General features: G+C 45.1%; 1 protein-coding gene across 3 annotated transcripts in view; it reads left to right on the top strand.

Annotated features, from left to right (window-relative positions):
• Positions 1–18,850, top strand: part of TFG (trafficking from ER to golgi regulator) — a 42,493-nt gene extending 23,643 nt beyond the window's left edge. For 2 of the 3 annotated variants that reach the window (XM_033941913.1, XM_033941914.1), the window contains exons 6-8: positions 1,216–1,356; positions 17,241–17,333; positions 18,039–18,850. In XM_033941913.1, the coding sequence (XP_033797804.1) occupies positions 1,216–1,356; positions 17,241–17,333; positions 18,039–18,400 (596 nt within the window). In that variant the 3' untranslated portion in view covers positions 18,401–18,850. The remainder of the gene's footprint in view (positions 1–1,215; positions 1,357–17,240; positions 17,334–18,038) is intronic. The other variant, XM_033941916.1, reaches the window with a different exon arrangement.
• The last annotated feature ends 416 nt before the right edge of the window (positions 18,851–19,266 follow it).

Raw genomic sequence — 19,266 nt, 5'->3', positions numbered from 1 at the left:
TACAACCAGAACGAAAGAAGTTATCCTACCGTTGTATCGGGCAATGGTGCGCCCGCATCTGGAGTGCTGCGTCCAGTACTGGTCACCGTACCTTAAGAAGGATATGGCGTTACTCGAGAGGGTTCAGAGGAGAGCGACACGTCTGATAAAAGGGATGGAAAACCATTCATATGCTGAGAGATTGGAAAAACTGGGTCTCTTTTCCCTAGAGAAGAGGAGACTTAGAGGGGATATGATAGAGACTTACAAGATCATGAAGGGCATAGAGAGAGTAGAGAGGGACAGATTCTTCAAACTTTTGAAAAATAAAAGAACAAGAACGCATTTGGAAAAGTTGAAAGGGGACAGATTCAAAACGAATGCTAGGAAGTTCTTCTTTACCCAACATGTGGTGGACACCTGGAATGTGCTTCCAGAGGATGTAATAGGGCAGAGTACGGTACTGGGGTTTAAGAAAGGATTGGACAATTTCCTGCTGGAAAAGGGGATAGAGGATTACTGCACAGGTCCTGAACCTGTTGGGCTGCCGCGTGATCGGACTGCTGGACACGATGGACCTTGGGTCTGACCCAGCAGAGGCATTGCTTATGTTCTTATGTTCTCATAAGGCTAGCCTGAAAACCCGATTGGCCTGGTGATCCTCCAGGACAGGGTTGGGAACCACTGCACTAGACCACCAGACTTGTGTAATGGGGAGCTGTCAGGAGGTTGGGGGGCTTTTCTTTTTTTTTTTAGGCACTGCTCTTTTATGTTTGCTGTGCAAATTTTAAAAAAAGCCTGCAGCAGAAGGGAGTGGGTACCCCATCTGCCGATCTTCTGCATGGGATGAGGGGGCAATGGCGATGGGGGCACTAGACCACCAAGCTTTTTTTGGGCTACTTTTACGACAGGAAAATAAAGCTATGACAGCTCAGATCCTGCTGGTAAATATCGGTCCCAATTCCTTATAAAGGGGCTCCTTTTTAAGAATTGCCCGGAGAGGTCATTTTAAAATTAATGACCTCATTGTACTACATTTGCTTAGTACAATTGGAGGCTGCTAGAAAACATGGAAAATGACCACAGTGAGCTCCTCGGGCAGTAAAATCTGTACATTTAACAATAGTTTAGTGCCATCGTTAAATGCACAGTGACTTTAGAGAATCCGGCTCTCAATCAGGGTTCTTGTTACCTACTGTCTGCGTCCATACTACTTCTAATTGATTTCTTTTTCAGGACCTCCCAGTGCTCCCATAGAGGAACGTGCTGGTACACCTGACAGCATTGCTTCTTCTTCTTCTGCAGTCCATCCTCCTGGTGTGCAGCCACAGCAGGCACCTTATCCTGGCGTACAACCACAAGCAGGTCAGATGGAAGGTTAGTGCTCTTTTCTTTTATTAACTTTTCAAAAGTTCAGTGAAGTTTTACTTTTAAGCCGAGGCTGCTTATAGTTAGCGTGAAAAATGTAAACATCAAAAGTCAATACATTTGACTCCTTTTTGTTTCAGGCCACCAAATAAATAGCTCACATTTGAATGTTCAGTGTAAAACCACTAGATGGCACTGAAAGGTTGCAACTTTTTTCATGGTGGTGATAATGGGACTTAAACTAGCTCAGCCACTACATTAACGGAGATACAGCACTATGGCAAAGATCATTTGACCTTTCCAGTTTGCCTAGCCATACCATATATCATCTTCTATACTTTCCTCTCCCTTAGATATCCTCTCTGTATTAATTTTATAGAAAAAACCACAGCTTTAGTGCTAATTTGAAAATAAACAATCTGTAAAAATCTGTATTAATTGCCATTACTATTCATATTACATACCAGCATTTGGGAAGAAACCAGTATTGATGATGTCATGGCAGATTTTTTTCCCCATGCATAATGAATATGCATGTTTGATTAGTCTGACTTTTAATAGAATAATAGCAAACTTTTTTTTTGTTCTGTGTGTACCTTTTGAAAACACATAGATCAGTGTTTTGGTATATACTCGTACATACTCGTACATCAGTGATAAGACAGTAATATCAAGACTAAGGGTATATAGATCTGTATTTTTTGTTGGCCTGGATCCATTTCAGATTATTTAGATTCTCTTTTTAACTACATCTTGAACTTTGAAGTTGTGAATTTATTTAATTAGAATGTGAAAAAGAGAGAAACTAGGTTGACTTGTTGATATAAGTCTGATTTCACTGGACAACAAAGTTTTTGCTTCTTCAACACTTTCGGGTATATCTTACAAATTTGTGGCTGCTGATCACAAAAATCATATTTGAAATTACATATTGTGTACCGTTTTAACAAAAAAATACATTTGTACAATTTCTTGTTATACTTTCAGGCTAATGCAATTAATTCTTAGCCTAATTCTTAATATAGGCTTATTGCTCACATTATATCTTGCTGGATATAATATGGGCATGTCCAGGCATACATTCAGGGCATGTTGCATAACGTCCATGGAAATGATGCGGTATGGGAATGCTTGTACATGAGTTTGATGGATGCTGCCTGAAAAGGCTAAATAAAAGCAGTTCACATACAGGGATAATCTTCATTATGTATCTGTCAGTTCGGGTGTATTTTGATGCTTCAAAGCATAGTATTGTCTATATAAGTAACTTTAATTAGTAAGCCAGTTAATTATTAGTTGCTATAGGATGATTTATGACAGCAGAAATGTCTCGCTGATGTCACAACAGCTGTGATACATTATGCTACATTTATGGTGAGTACACTCTTAAGCCTCAAAGACGCACCATGACTTGACTTGTTAAAAAAATATAAGAGCTGTACTTCAGTTGCAAGATTGGTGATCAAGACAAACCATGGGCTCCTCACATTTGTTGCGCAAGATATGCTATTGATCTTGGAGCTTAACTCCGAGGTACTCTAAAGTCAGTGCCTTTTGCTATCCCAATGATATGGCGAGAACAGAAGGATCACTTGGCAGACTGTAACTTCTGTCTGACAAATGTATCTGGTTTCTGTGGTAAAAATAAGAAATCAATTGAATATTCCAATCTTCCTTTAGCTATGAGTCCAGTACTCCATGATGACAGTCTTCCGGTACCAAAGCCACTAGAGAAATGGAGCTTAAATGAAACTGACAAAGAATCTACAATGCACCAGCTAAGCGCACTGATAGTGACATTAATCCTTATTTTAAACTATGCATGTCTGGTGAGCCTCATAACACAGAATTAAACGACCTGGTCAGTGACTTAGGTTTATCAAAAGCAGAATTATTGGGTTCAAAACTGCAGGGATGGTGTTTGCTCTCGCCAGGTACAAAAATTTCTGTCCTTCGAAGCCGCAAAGATGATTTAACATATTTGTTTGCACAGGTTGAAAACTCCTGTATCTGCACTGACATTGAAGGGTTATTCACAGCTTTGGGTTGTATGCATGACCCAAAGGAGCGGCATCTTTTTATTGATTCGCCAGTTTTAAGCCTCAATGCTGTTTTGTTACACAATGGCAATGTCTACCTCTTGATACCGATTGGCCATGCTGCAAACATGAAAGAAACATATGAAAACATGGAACTGCTGTTAAAGCATATCCAGTACACAAAGTACAACTGGAACATCTGCTCTGCTACTTGGAAAGCATCTTGGATATACCAAGTACTGTTGTTCTATTTGTGAATGAGACAGCTGTGCGATGAGTTGCATTACATTCAAAAGAACTGGTTACTCCGTAAGAATTTGGTTCCAGGATAGAAAAATGTGGTACGTGAACCACTTGTTGACCCAACAAAGATATTTTTGCCTCCTCTTCCCATAAAACCTTGGACTGATAAAAAATTTCGTAAAAGCAATGAATAAAAAAGGCAAAAGTTTTTTTTAAGACAGATTTTTTCAAGAATAACTGACGATTAAGGAAGGCATTTTTGTGGGTCCACAGATCAGACATGAGATTTGAAGATCTGTTAGTCGGGCTAGCGAAAATCACCTGTAAAACTTTCAAGGATGATGATAATTTTCTTGGCAGTTACAGAGCACCAAACTATATTCAACTAGTTGACAAACATCTTAGAGCATACAAAAAAACCATGAAGTGCAAATGTCACTGAAGATGCACTTTTTACATTCACACTTGGACTTCTTCCCTGCAAATCTTGGTGTAGTCATGTTGAAAGGTTTCACCAGGACATTGCCACTATGAGAAAAAAATATCAGTGCAACTGGAATCCATCGGTGCTGGCTGACTATTGTTGGACACTGCAACGAGATGCACCGGACAACTGAGTACAAATAAAAATCAGCAGGAAAACACTTTTAGCCACGGTGAACTATCACAGCGTATCAGAAACTTTGTGCATTAAAACATGTTATAGTCAATTAAAGATACCATTGTGTTTCTCAAAATTCTTATGTGATAATCTATAACTACTAGTACTACTACTTATTTCTGTAATACTAATAGATGTATACAGGGCTGTGGAGTCGGAGTCGGAGGAAATTTCGGGTACCTGGAGTCTGAGTCAGAAGTACAAAAAACTGAGGAGTCGGAGTCGGAACATTTATCTACCGACTCCACAGCCCTGGATGTATACAGCACTGTACACAAACGTAAGAGAATCCCTGTTCAGCAGTGTTTACAATCTATTCAAGACAGCAAACAGAACAAATACAAGATTAGGAAGTTAATTTATTATGGGAATGTTCAAAACAAAAGTATAAATTAACTAAATGTAAACACTTGTTGGAAGTTTCCAGTTTGTTCAAGCAGGAGTGGTTTTTTATTTTCACTAGATTATTTTTTTTTAGCTTCCACAGCACTATAGAATATTTAAGCTGTATCGAGCAAAAGACTAGGTAGGTATCCTAGGCCAGGATTAAATTCTATTTTAAATTGTGTTAATATAAGTTTCACACGCTCGTAGCTCACATTCTTTTTGTAGATTGAGTTATGTCTCTCTGCAGTATTTTGTTCTGAAGAACTGCAGTTGACCTGCTCTTATGTAAGCCTGTTTTCTCAGGAGTCCTAGTTAGGGAATGACGGGGAAAATATCTGTCCCCGTCACTGCACCGTCCCCGGCCCGCCATCCCCTTCAGCGCCCTGTCACGTTCCCACAGCATCCATACAAGCCTCAGTACTGCAATATTTAGCTTATTCCTTCCTTATAAATCAAAGTTCTGGCTGCTGAACTGGAGAAAGAGATATTCAGCTGGCAGGGCTTTGTTTATAAATTTTTATCAACACAACTAATATACTACTTTATCCTGAAGCAAAAAAAAAAAAGAAATAGAATTTTTTTTCTACCTTTTGTTGTCTGGTTTCTGCTTTTCTCATCTTCTCATTCAATTCCTTCCATCCACTGTCTCTCTTCTCTCTGCGTCTTCCATTTGCTCTGTTACTGTGCCTCTCCCTTTCTCCCCCCCTCCAAATTGGTCTGGCACCCATCTTCTTCCTTGCCAGGATCTTCTTCCCACTCTCTCTTCCCCATTTCCCTTCAGTGTCTTCTTCCCACTCTCTCTTCCCCATTTCCCTTCAACGTCTTCTCCCAATCTCTCTTCCCCATTTCCCTTCAGTGTCTTCCTCCCAATCTCTCTTCCCCATTTCCCTTCAGCGTCTTCTTCCCACTCTGTCCTCCCCCCATGTCCCTTCAGCGTCTTCTTCCCACTCTGTCCTCCCCCCATGTCCCTTCAGCGTCTTCTTCCCACTCTGTCCTCCCCCCATGTCCCTTCAGCGTCTTCTTCCCACTCTGTCCTCCCCCCATGTCCCTTCAGCGTCTTCTTCCCACTCTGTCCTCCCCCCATGTCCCTTCAGCGTCTTCTTCCCACTCTGTCCTCCCCCCATGTCCCTTCAGCGTCTTCTTCCCACTCTGTCCTCCCCCCATGTCCCTTCAGCGTCTTCTTCCCACTCTGTCCTCCCCCCATGTCCCTTCAGCGTCTTCTTCCCACTCTGTCCTCCCCCCATGTCCCTTCAGCGTCTTCTTCCCACTCTGTCCTCCCCCCATGTCCCTTCAGCGTCTTCTTCCCACTCTGTCCTCCCCCCATGTCGCTTCAGCGTCTTCTTCCCACTCTGTCCTCCCCCCATGTCGCTTCAGCGTCTTCTTCCCACTCTGTCCTCTCCCCATGTCCCTTCAGCGTCTTCTTCCCACTCTGTCCTCTCCCCATGTCCCTTCAGCGTCTTCTTCCCACTCTGTCCTCCCCCCATGTCCCTTCAGCGTCTTCTTCCCACTCTGTCCTCCCCCCATGTCCCTTCAGCGTCTTCTTCCCACTCTGTCCTCCCCCCATGTCCCTTCAGCGTCTTCTTCCCACTCTGTCCTCCCCCCATTTCCCTTCAGCGTCTTCTTCCCACTCTGTCCCCCCCCCATGTCCCTTCAGCGTCTTCTTCCCACTCTGTCCTCCCCCCATGTCCCTTCAGCGTCTTCTTCCCACTCTGTCCTCCCCCCATGTCCCTTCAGCGTCCTTATCTCCCTGCCCCTTACCTTCGTGGCACTTTCACCCCCCCCCCTGCAGCGAGAACACCTCTTATCTGCTTCCGCCATGTACCCATGCCCCCCTGGGCAACAGGCCCGGTCCAACAACTGTGCCGACAAACCTCCTTGCCCTTTACCTGTGTCCGGCGATGTCTAAACTGCCTTCTTACAGCAGCTGAAGCGTTGAAGTTGCATATGGCTGCTGAATAGGTTGCCTCTGATGCAACTTCCAGTTGCGTCAGAGATGACCTTTATGGCAGCCACACGCAGCTTCAACGCTCCGGCTGCTGTAAGAAGGCAGTTTAGACATCGTGGCCATGAAGGTAAGGGGCAGGGAGGGAGTAGGGAGCTGTTTAAACTCGGCGGCGGCAGTAAGGAGAGTGGGAGCGCGATAGGTGACCGCGCGCTTTCCCTCCCTTAACTGCGGGGACAAGGCTGTTCACAGCTCCATGGGGCGGTGAATGGCCTTGTCCTCGTAGCCACGGTGAACACAGGTTTTTCCTCACCGTTTTGGCGGGTTACCTACGGCTACCTGTGGGTAACAGCCACCGTGCCATTCTCTAGTCCTAGTCTCTTGCAGGATATCACCATTCTTTGATTAGTGCAGCTGTTATGTTAAATTTGGACCATTAACATTCCTGCTTCGGCTAATCTGATCATTCTGCTTTCAAGAATTTTAGCTACAATTTTTGACATAGCAAGTAAACTGAGATGCTGATGTATATTTATTTGCCAGAAGCAAAATTTTTTTAGGTTTGGCGTGTTTTTCTTGTTATGAGGAATATGCCTAATTGGCTTTAAGAAACCTCTTTACTTGAGTGTTTGTCTTTATTTTGCTGCCTCCCACCCCTTTCATCCTCTATCTTGTCCTTAGAGAAGCAAGAGGTATGTGTTTTTCAGGACTTTTTATTCTATGTTTCTGGCAATGCCTGGGTTTTCACCAGATCATTAATTTATTTAAGGACATAAGAAATGCCATACTGAGTGAGACCAACAGTCCATGAAATCCAGCATTTTGTCTCAAACAGTGGCTAGTCCAGGTTGAAAGGTGCCCAACAGATCCTAACGGGGATATCCATTTCCTGTTTTTCAAGCTCTTGGCAGAAAATGCCATTCTGTAGGCCAGAGCTTATTTTGGGCTTTCAGAAAATCTACAATGAATATACATAAGAAGCTTGCATATAACAGCTCTTGGTGCATGGCTGTGGCATTTCCTGAATTTGGTATAGTCTCCCCTAGAGATGTGCTCAAAACATTTAGAAACCCACCTGTAATAGTGTCCACATCTGGCAGACATTTTCGCAGTTTAATTGTGCCTGTGTGACTGAAAAAAATATTTTAAGTTATTTTAAATCTGCTGCCATTTAATTTCATTGCGTCTTCTCTAATCTTAGTATTTTTCTGAATGAGTAAACAACTCCCTTTTGTATAGTTGAGAGCTTAACTTTGGAGACAACCTCTTCTCCTTGATTACATTACAGGTTTTAAAGCAACAAAGATTCATTAAGCAAACCGATCGTGTACCGATCGGTTTGCAAGCCCTTTACAACCAGATTTCCCTCCTGCACTATTCACTAACGCCTGTAGTGATCCGATCCCGATCGTCCCATGCAAATTAGTAAAACCCCATGCAAAGTAGCCAAGCGATTGATTCACTAACAGTTGCTTGGCTATTTGGAGTCGGGTTTTACTATTGGCAAACCCGACTGCTGCAGACCTATCTGTAACTGAGTTTATCCCAGGACAAGCAGGCAGCATATTCTTGACTGATGGGTGACGGCACCGACGGAGCCCCGGTACGGACAATTTTAGAGTGATTGCACTCTAAGAACTTTAGAAAGTTCTAGCTCGGCCGCACCGTGCACGCGCGAGTGCCTTCCCGCCCGACAGAGGCGCGCGGTCCCTCAGTTTCTTAGTTTCCGCGGAGCTAAGAAGACGCGTTTTCAACGGCTGTTGAAACTTTTTTCTCTTTGCCTTCCCGCTCGCGTAAACTTTTGATTATTTAATCTTATTTCTTTTCTTTTTTCTTTTTTGTAAAAAAAAAAAAAATCCTTCATTTTTTCTTTAATTTAATCTTTCCCCGGCAGGGCCTTCTGCCACCATCGAAGCCTCGGCCTTCGATTTGGCTGAAGCCGTTTTTCCTTTCATGCCCCCTCAACCGGGTTTTAAAAAGTGCCAGCGGTGTGCTCGGCCTATATCTCTCACGGACCCACACAACTGGTGTTTACAGTGTTTGGGTCCTGAGCATCAGGCCTCTACTTGCACCCGCTGTGCCATTCTAAAAAAACGGACATTAAAAAATCGCCAATCCAGCAGCGATTATTGTTCGGTGCCGAGATGTCCGACCCCGTTCCATCGACTCCAGCTTCGGCACCGATTCAGTCGGCACCCTCTTCTTCGACGCCGCGTGATTCCGCACCGGCGTCTCACCAGTCAGGTAAGCCGGCTAAGAAGCCTTCCCCGCTGGAGCGTCCTCCGGTCTCGAGTGCAGTGAGTCCAATCCTGCCGACTGTGAGACGCCAGCGGAAGCGTTCCGCCCCTATAGAGGTGAGTCCCTCGACATCGGGCTCCTCATCTCCGGGGCGTCGAACGGCACCGCAGGTACCGCAGAAGAAAAAGGCGGTACCGGTGCCATCCCTTGATGACCGCATCACGGCCATCCTTCAGGTGCAGCTTAAGGACCAATTGAAACAGCTCCTTCCTGCTATCCTGGCTCCGAACCTTCCGGTGCCGGTCCGCACCGAGCTACCGGTACCGATTGTGGAACAGCCTGTGTTACCTGCTTCCACTATTTCGGTACCGCTTCAACTAACCTCATCGGTATCGATGCCAGTCCTTGCACCGGAGCCGACAGCTCACCATCAATCGGTGCAGACTTCGGCACCGGTGCGACCAATAACATCTCCTGACTCGATATCGATGAGGTCGGGTAAGTCGTTACACAAAACCCGACACTTACAATCATCGACACCTGAGTCTCGGGACCATACTCCCCATGTCAGGGATCCTGATCTGTGGGGAGACTCAGAGGAACCCTTTCTTTCTGAAGGCGAATGTTCCTCAGAGGAGGAGGATTCAACTGTCCCTGACCCATCCTCCAAACAAGTCACTTCCTCTTTCTCCTGCTTTTTGAAAGAGATGTGTGACTCCTTATCCATTCCTTTGGAGGCTGAATCCAAAAAGTCCAAAGCTTTTTTGGATGCCCTTGATTTTGACCAGCCTCCAAAGGAATTTTTGAAACTCCCTCTTCATGACATCTTGAGGGAGACTTTCTATAAGAATTTAGAGACTCCTTTAACTGTCCCAGGGGCCCCACGTAAACTGGATTCTCTATATAAGGTAATTCCCATTCCTGGGTTCGACAAACCTCAACTTCCACACGAATCCTTAACTGTCGAATCCACCCTTAAAAAATCTTCAGGAGCCAGTGTATATGCATCGGTACCTCCTGGCAGAGAAGGTAGAGCCATGGATAAATTTGGTAAGAGGCTCTACCAAAATGCTATGTTAGCAAATAGAGCTAGCAATTATGCTTTTCATTTTTCTTTTTATTTGAAGCATCTCCTTACCACCATGGCTTCCTTCGAAAAGTACCTTCCTTCACGAAAACATCACTCCTTTCATACCTGCTTGTCGTCTCTTTTTCAATTACGTAAGTTCATGGTTAGATCCATATATGACACCTTTGAACTTACATCCAGAGCGACAGCAATGTCGGTAGCTATGCGTCGCCTGGCCTGGCTTCGGGTATCCGACCTTGATGTTAATCATCAGGATCGGTTAGCCAACGCCCCTTGCCTAGGGGATGAGCTCTTTGGGGAATCCATGGACTCAACCACACAAAAGCTCTCTGCTCATGAGACACGCTGGGATACCCTGCTTAAAAATAAAAAGAAGCCTCCTCCGCCAAAACCATATAGGCAGCAGTCGGCCTATCAACGCCGCTTCACAGCTCGGCCATTACCTACCACTGCTCAGCAACTCAGGCGTCAAAGGCAGCAACAACGTCAGCCTCCCAGACAGCAGCCACAGCAGCAACCTGTGAAACCACCTCCTCAGCAGAAGTCACAGCCCTTTTGACTTCATTCTCCACAGTATAGCCAGTATTCCTATTCCTGCTCTCCTGCCTCAACCTATAGGAGGTCGACTTTCTCTGTTCCTCAGCCGATGGGAAGTTATCACTTCGGACCAATGGGTCCTCAACATCATCCACCACGGCTACTCTCTCAACTTTCAGACTCTTCCATCCCAAAACCTGCCAAAAGAGTCTGCTTTGAACAGTCCTCAATCTGCCCTCCTCATTCAGGAAGTTCAATCCCTCCTTCTTCTAAACGCTATAGAAGAAGTTCCTCCAGATCAAAAAGGGCAGGGATTCTACTCCCGTTATTTTCTAGTCCCCAAAAAAACAGGAGATCTCAGACCGATTTTGGATCTCCGCGATCTCAACAAACACCTGGTAAAAGAAAAATTCAAGATGCTTTCTTTAGCCATCCTTTATCCTCTTCTCAATCAAAACGACTGGCTATGCTCCCTCGATCTCAAAGAGGCATACACTCACATACCGATCCATGTAACCTCAAGACAGTATCTCCGTTTCATGATCAATCATTGTCATTACCAATACAAGGTGCTGCCCTTCGGTCTTGCCTCCTCTCCAAGGGTCTTCACCAAGTGTCTCATTGTGGTAGCGGCATTTCTACGCTCTCACCACCTCCAGGTCTTCCCTTACCTGGACGACTGGTTAATCAAGGCCACATCCGCTCAAGCAGTTCTACTGGCCACCAACCAAACCATCTTGTTTCTACGAATTCTGGGGTTCGAGATCAATCTACCCAAATCTCATCTCATCCCCACTCAGAGACTTCAATTCATTGGAGCGATCCTGGACACACTCCTCATGAGAGCTTTCCTACCATCCAATCGTCTTCAGACCCTTCAGTCTCTATGTCAGCAGGTGCTTTCACTACCTTCCATCTCAGCCAGGCAAATGATGGTACTCTTGGGGCACATGGCATCTACAGTTCATGTCACGCCCCTCGCACGTCTTCACCTGCGCACTCCTCAATGGACCCTTGCTACTCAGTGGTCCCAAGCGACGGATCCTTGCTCACGACACATATCTGTGACATCATCTCTTCGTCAGTCTCTTCAATGGTGGTTGGTATCCTCAAATCTATCCAGAGGTCTTCTGTTCCATCAGCCTCCTCATCAACTAGTCATCACCACCGACGCCTCTCTTTATGCATGGGGAGCTCACTTGAACGAGTTCCAGACTCAAGGTCTTTGGACAGCCCAGGAAAAGAAGCATCAAATCAATTTCCTGGAACTCAGAGCGATGTTTTATGCCCTCAAGGCCTTCCAACATCTTCTCTTTCCTCAGGTCCTTCTGTTGTGCACAGACAATCAGGTTGCGATGTACTACATCAACAAACAGGGTGGGACAGGCTCTCGCCTTTTATGCCAAGAAGCCCAAAAGATCTGGAATTGGGCCATAGATCACCATCTCTTCCTGAAAGCTATCTACATTCAGGGAGCACAGAATTCTTTAGCGGACAAACTCAGCAGAATTCTCCAGCCTCACGAGTGGACACTCGATCCTGTAACTCTGCAGTCTATCTTCACTCAATGGGGCACTCCTCAGATAGACCTCTTTGCAGCTCCTCACAATCACCAGCTGCCCCTATTCTGCTCCAGACTTTACTCTCCTCACCGTCTGGCAGCGGATGCTTTTCTCCTAGACTGGTCGAATCTGTTCCTGTACGCCTTCCCTCCTCTGCCTCTAATGTTGAGAACCTTATTCAAGCTCAAGAGGGAACGAGCCACAATGATTCTGATTGCTCCGAGGTGGCCTAGGCAACATTGGTTCTCCCTTCTACTTCAACTCAGTTCCAGGGAACCTTTTCTTCTTCCTCTGTTTCCTTCTCTGCTTACGCAACAGCAGGAAACCCTTCTACATCCCAACCTCCAGTCTCTGCACCTGACAGCTTGGTATCTCTCGGGCTGACATCTCATGATACTCTTTTATCTCAGCCTGTTCGTTCCATTCTGAATGCCTCCAGGAAACCAACCACTCTGCAATGTTACCATCAGAAGTGGACGAGATTTTCCTCCTGGTGTCTTCTTCATCATCTTGATCCAACTTCTCTGGCAGTGGAGACATTGTTGGATTATTTGCTTTCTTTGTCTGACTCTGGCCTTAAGTCCTCTTCCATCAGAGTCCACCTCAGTGCCATTGCAGCTTTTCATGAGCCAGTCCATGGAAAACTTCTCTCAGCTCATCCCCTGGTATCCAGGTTCATGCGAGGGCTTTTCAATGTGAAACCACCTCTTAAAGCCCCTCCTGTTATCTGGGATCTCAATGTGGTTCTTTCCGCCTTAATGAAGCCTCCATTTGAACCTTTGGCTACCTCTCCTTTCAAGTTTCTCACTTGGAAAGTCCTTTTCCTTATTGCTCTTACCTCTGCCAGGAGGGTCAGTGAGCTTCATGCACTGGTCGCAGATCCACCTTTTACGGTTTTTCACCATGACAAGGTGGTTTTGCGTACACATCCAAAGTTTCTCCCTAAGGTTGTCTCTGAATTCCATCTCAACCAGTCCATTGTTCTACCTGTTTTCTTTCCAAAACCTCATTCTCATTCTGGAGAACAAGCTTTACATACTTTGGATTGTAAAAGGGCTCTGGCTTACTATCTAGAGCGTACGAAACCCCACAGATCAGTTCCCCAACTTTTTCTGTCCTTTGATCCAAATAAATTGGGACGTCCCGTTTCTAAACGTACGTTGTCTAATTGGCTGGCAGCGTGCATTTCATTCTGTTATGCTCAGACCGGACTGACACTGGAAGGTTCTGTCACGGCCCATAGAGTCAGAGCAATGGCAGCTTCTGTAGCTTTCCTCCGTTCCACTCCTATTGAGGAAATCTGCAAGGCTGCTACTTGGTCCTCAGTTCACACTTTTACATCTCATTATTGTCTGGATGCTTTCTCCAGACGGGATGGACACTTCGGCCAATCTGTTTTGCAAAATTTGTTTTCATAATGGCCAACCTTCCCTCCATCCCTCTTTTTGTTAGCTTGGAGGTCACCCATCAGTCAAGAATATGCTGCCTGCTTGTCCTGGGATAAAGCACAGTTACTTACCGTAACAGGTGTTATCCAGGGACAGCAGGCAGATATTCTTGCGTCCCACCCACCTCCCCGGGTTGGCTTCTTAGCTGGCTTATACTAACTGAGGGACCGCGCGCCTCTGTCGGGCGGGAAGGCACTCGCGCGTGCGCGGTGCGGCCGAGCTAGAACTTTCTAAAGTTCTTAGAGTGCAATCACTCTAAAATTGTCCGTACCGGGGCTCCGTCGGTGCCGTCACCCATCAGTCAAGAATATCTGCCTGCTGTCCCTGGATAACACCTGTTACGGTAAGTAACTGTGCTTACTGTCAGGTCTGCAGGCTTTTTGACAGACCTGCTTGTCTTTTTTTATTCATTTTTTTCCATGGCACAGATATTTTGCGTGTTACACAAGCAAAATATCTGCCCCATAAAAAAAATAAATAAAAGACAGGCAGGCCTGTCAAAAATAAATGTACCCCCTCATTAAAACACGGTCGCTCCCTATCCCTGACCGGCATGGCCCTCGCTCCCCCCCTCCCCGACCGGCACGACCCTCGTCCTCCTCCCGCCTCCTGGCAGTAAAATGATGTGAGCAGGAGGGGTGCTCAGTCCCTCCTGCTCCTAGGCCTCCCATCCCCTGGTCCACCTACCCTGATACCTTTAAAATAGTTGGGAGCAGGAGGGGTGCCCGGTCCCTCCTGTTCCTTGGAGGCTCCGAACATCTTTGGGAGAGGTGCACGGACCCTCCTCCTGCTCCTACTCTGCTGCTGGCCAATAGCGGCCTTAGGCCCTGCCTCGGCGCATCATCTGATGCACGGGGAGAGGTCTAAGGCACTGATTGGCTGAGGCGCCTTGGGTTCCTCCCTTTGGAGGGACCTGGGGCATCTCAGCCAATCAGGGACTTCCTTAGGGAGGAGTCTATGGAAGTCCCTGATTGGCTAAAACAGTGGCCAATCAGGGACTTCCTGAGACAGACCTTTGTCGAGCTGCGGCACACTAAACGCAGTGGCTGCAGCTTGAGGCATCCCGGAAGAGTGCAATGTCACGCGCATGCATGAAGGCCCTCCAGATGGGCCCTGAGTCGCCAGTTGAAGGTGCCGGCAGGGAAGATGCATAGAGAGGAGAGACACTGGCGCTGGCTGATTGCCTACGGCAGTGTTATTCAACCGACAGTCCGCAGACCGATGCTGGTCCACAGAAAATCCCTGCCGGTCCGCAGGGCCAGCACATACAATGGGCCCAAGACAGTGTTCTTCAGCTGCCGGCCCGCAATGCGATTGATGTGGCATTATCTTCGGCCTGGCTCCCTCTTCCTCATTGCTGCAGTGCACAAAGCCACGGGCAGCGGTTCCTACGACTGAACCAGAAGTCTTTTCTCTGACATTGCAATGTCAGAGGGAGGGCTTCCAGATGAGTTGCGGGATGTGCGAGGAGCCTCTGCCTGCAGCTTTGTGCACTGTGGTAGTGAGGAAGAGGGAGCCGGCCCGAAGATAACACCATGGGCGGCATAAAATGGCCAGGAGGGAGCAGGCCAGAAAATAAAGCACAGCATGGAGGGAGGAAGACAACAAAGGTAGGGGGAATGATTTTATTTTTGAATTTAGTGTTTGAATTGTGTCAATTTTGAAAATTTACAACTGGTGTCTGTATTTTGCACTGTTCATGAAGAAATGCATTTGTTTCTTTTTCTCTGGGGTTGTACTGCATGCAGAGTCTTACATCGCATTTGTTTCTTTTTCTCTGGGGTTGTACTGCATGCAGAGTCTTGCATCTTAGGGTTTGTTTGTATATATTAGTACTTTTAGTTTTTGGTCCCGTATTTGCATGGGGTTTTCTGATAGGAATGAATGTTTAGAAGCATACAGTGTGCTTTGTGTAGTTTAATTTTGTGGTTAACCATTATGTGGTATTAATAAGATTATAGTGTGTGTTCCCCCAGTCATTCGTGGTTCATGGTCCCGATCATTCGCGATATTTTCCGACCAGGACTTCCTGTGCTAAAGTTAGGGCTTCACCAATCAGTAGCTGCGTGTCTAAGCAGCTTCTGATTGGTGAAGCCTGACTTTAATGCAGGAAGAGGCGGTTGGAGCATACTGCGATTGATTTCCTTCACTTGCCGATGCTCCAGCTGCCCTATCCTGCCTCCCCAGGCGAAAAACCACCTAAATCAGGCCTCCATGCCCTCCTCCTGCACCTGGTTGCGGTTCCTGAAGCCCAGCTGCAGCAGGTAGTCATTCTGGATCTGCAGCGGCCACTCGTGTGGCTCCAACTGGCGGGCACTTTCCTCGTGCAGCTGTACGTAGAGCGTGGGCAGGCGGGCGACCTGCAGGGGGTCGCTCTCAGACACTGGCGGGTAAGCGATGACTGGCGAGATCTCAAGATCCGAAGGGCAGCCTGGAGTGATAGAATCCAGCGCGTCCGGGATCAAGCTGAAGTGCTCCGTGTCCGGGAGCCTCAGGGTGCAGGGCATCGGCACCAGACAGGGAGCATTCTCTAGCTCCTTGACGTCCCTTATTCACATTTATTTTTATATTCGCAGGGGTTCCTGGAATGGAACCCCTGCGAATATTGGGGGAGTACTGTATATGAAAATGAATGGAAAAAATGGTGTTATGACATATGGGGGGAATAGATATGTATTTTATGATCCACAGCATTTATCTAAATTTATTTCTGATAGAGAATCTTCATGGCTGCCTTGTTCTCTTGTTAAGCTCAAATTATTGGTTCAAGAGCACTCAAAACGCCTATCTTTTTGCCTTATACTATTGCCTTGATGACTTATTTCAGTCTTTTTCAGTAGCCTCGTCTCCAAAATTGTGGACTAATAATGCGATGTATATTTTGATATTCCTTAGCTGTTTGGAATTTTGATTTAATTTCAGTTTACACTGCATGTTTTCTTTCATTGACTTGTAATTATTGTTAATTATTAAAATTATAAATAAAGAATTAAAAAAGAAAAAAAGAAAAAATGGTGTTACAATTAGTACTATTATGGGGGTGGAGATGGGTGGGGTCTGGCCCACGACTTAGCCCAGTGTTCTTCAACCGCCAATCCACAAAATAATTCTTTTATTTCTGCCGATCCATAGGTGTCAAAAGGTTGAAGAATACTGGCTTAGAGGATGTGCCTCTTGCCACGAGAGGCATATCTTGTAGGCAGTCAGCCGGCATCTCTCCTTCCCATCATCTCGCGGCACACCTGAAATTTCAGGAGGCACACAGTGTGCAATATACTGTCTTAGAGAGAGGAGGAAATAGTTGATGCTGCAGATGGGCAGACTGGATAGGCCATTTGGCCATCATGTTTCTGTGTTTCTAAATATCTTCCTAACTTCACTGCCCATCTGTCATTAAAAAGTTTAAGTAATAAAAAATAGAACTTTTATTCTAAACCGAAATAGGACTGAGCTAAGAAATGAGCACACAGTGGTTACATCAGCATTTCTACCTTACAGCTCCTTAGTGCAGTTTTGGTTTGAGCACATAGGTAGAAACTCTGATGGAACCATTTATAACTCCACAGTGCGGTGCTGGGTATCTGCTGTTAAGCTGTCCTACAGTGACCCTAGCAGAAGAACTGGCTAAACTGGATTGAAATTTAAACCAAAGCTTAAAATTATTTTAAGATCCTTCAGAATTATCTTAAAAATGCTTTATGTAATATTTTGTATCTTTAAACCAACATTTATTCTTTCATTTTTAGGTCAAATGTATCAACAGTACCAACAGCAGGCTGGCTATCCTGCAGTGCAGCAACAGGGCCAACCCCAGGCCCAGTATGGGATTCAGTATCCTGGTATGTCAGCTGGTGATTTGAAATACTTTAAGCTTAAGAACTGTAGTCCTTGGATTTTTAGTCATTTTAATTTGGCATTTTAGGTGCCTCATTTATCAATTTACACAGCCCAGAATTATAGTGTGTTTTAAGATTTCCTGAGCTGGGCTGAAAAGTATACAATGATGAACTGGAATTTTTTTTTTCTCTAAAGTTGACTTTGTAGCATCTTCAAGATCTTAATGCTTGTGTTCCTCATAAAAACAAATGCAATATTTTCTAAATTGCATATAGAAATGTTTCTATACATGTGTTCCTTCATTCTCTAAGAAATGCTGGTGAAATGCTAAGCTGTCCCTTTTGTAGTCACTTTGTTCAGTTTTAGCACCTGTATTGCATTGCTGTGTCTATATCTTTTACTCCCGCTTGTGCTCCTTTGCCTCTTATTTAAAATCCTTTCCATAAATGTATCGGTGGCTGTGTTTATGCTATCACATTTTTGCTAATTTCATGATTCATATTTAACTAATTACATTTACACTCCTCAAGCTCTGCTATTTTATAGCAGAAGTTTTTAAAACTGAACCATTGATATGCATGTTTCTTGTTCAGCTATCTAAGAAGTCTTCAGGTTTGAGCTATGGGCTTAATCTCTGGTTTTTAATATTTAGATTTTAATGCCTCGATTCTCTGTTTTTTGTTTGTTTGTTTTCTTCTACCTTCCAGCAGGTTATAGTCAGCAGACAACGCCTCAGCAACCTCAGCAGTTCCAGAGTTACAGCCAGCAGGCTGGATTCCCTGCTCAACAGCAGCAAATGCCCTCTCAGACTCCTCAGCAGTACCAGGCAGCCACCTACCCACCACAGAATTATACTACACAAGCCTCCCAGCCGGCTAATTACAATGTGCCACCTGTCTCTCAACCAGGAATGGCTGCAGGACAGCCTGCTGCCTATCAACCTAGACCAGGGCTCACACCACCCCCAGGAAGTACTGTGACCCCTCCTCCAAGTGGGCCAAATCCTTATGCCCGTAACCGTCCTCCTTTTGGTCAGGCTTATACTCAGCCAGGACCTGGCTACCGATAAAAAGAACCTCTGTGGTGCAACGATGGCACAGGGTGGTAGGCCCCATTCCTCCCAACAGACTTAGATATTCCCCTTTTCAGTGCATATTGAGATTTAAGACCTGAAAAACAACAGACTATTCTTATGGGCATCTCTGTTGCTTTTAAGTAAATTGAATATAATTTACAGGGGTAAAAAAGACTAAAGTCATTTTTTTTCCTGCTTTCAGTTGTACTAGTTTATATAATTATTTTTCCAAACACTACCTGTGTATGCAAAGTGATTATGACATCCTAGCTTGCCTTGTCTGAAGGATACTGAAATGCTAGTTGGAGATTTAACCTAGTTATTTGGCTTTTCACTTTTAACATGTGATGTACTGAATTAGAGCTTTACTGAAGTGAAAACTAGGTATTATGTATAAATTGTAACATTCACAGTCAGACCTAATAAAAGCATTGAATGACTTGCCTTGTTTGGTATACAATATATTCCATTATGCTAGATATACTACCTCTGTGCAGTGTCCATCGTATATGCTTCTACCTTACAGGCAGGTTCAATAGAAACAATATTCATTTTTAAAGGAGTTTTCCACAGGACAGTTTTTCAGAATAGCTACAGTTAACATCTGCATAGTATGAATGCCTGCGTATTGCACCTCTCCACCCTTTACAACTGGAAAGCTGTGCATACCAATGCCTTTAGAATGAGAAATAAGGTCACAGATCTAGAGACAGTCATGGAAGAGGCTGACCTGGATGTAGTGACAGTCGGGGAGCTACAGCATATGGAGAACTATGACTGGGGTATAGTTATCTATAATTTATTAAAGAAAGACAGAATAGAAAGAAAGGGATAAAGAATAGTTCCATATATAAAAAATA

This window comes from Geotrypetes seraphini, chromosome 4, assembly GCF_902459505.1.
Source record: "Geotrypetes seraphini chromosome 4, aGeoSer1.1, whole genome shotgun sequence".
Taxonomy (NCBI): domain Eukaryota; kingdom Metazoa; phylum Chordata; class Amphibia; order Gymnophiona; family Dermophiidae; genus Geotrypetes; species Geotrypetes seraphini.
Note: the sequence above shows the minus strand (reverse complement) of the source record. Positions and strands in the feature narration are given on the sequence as shown.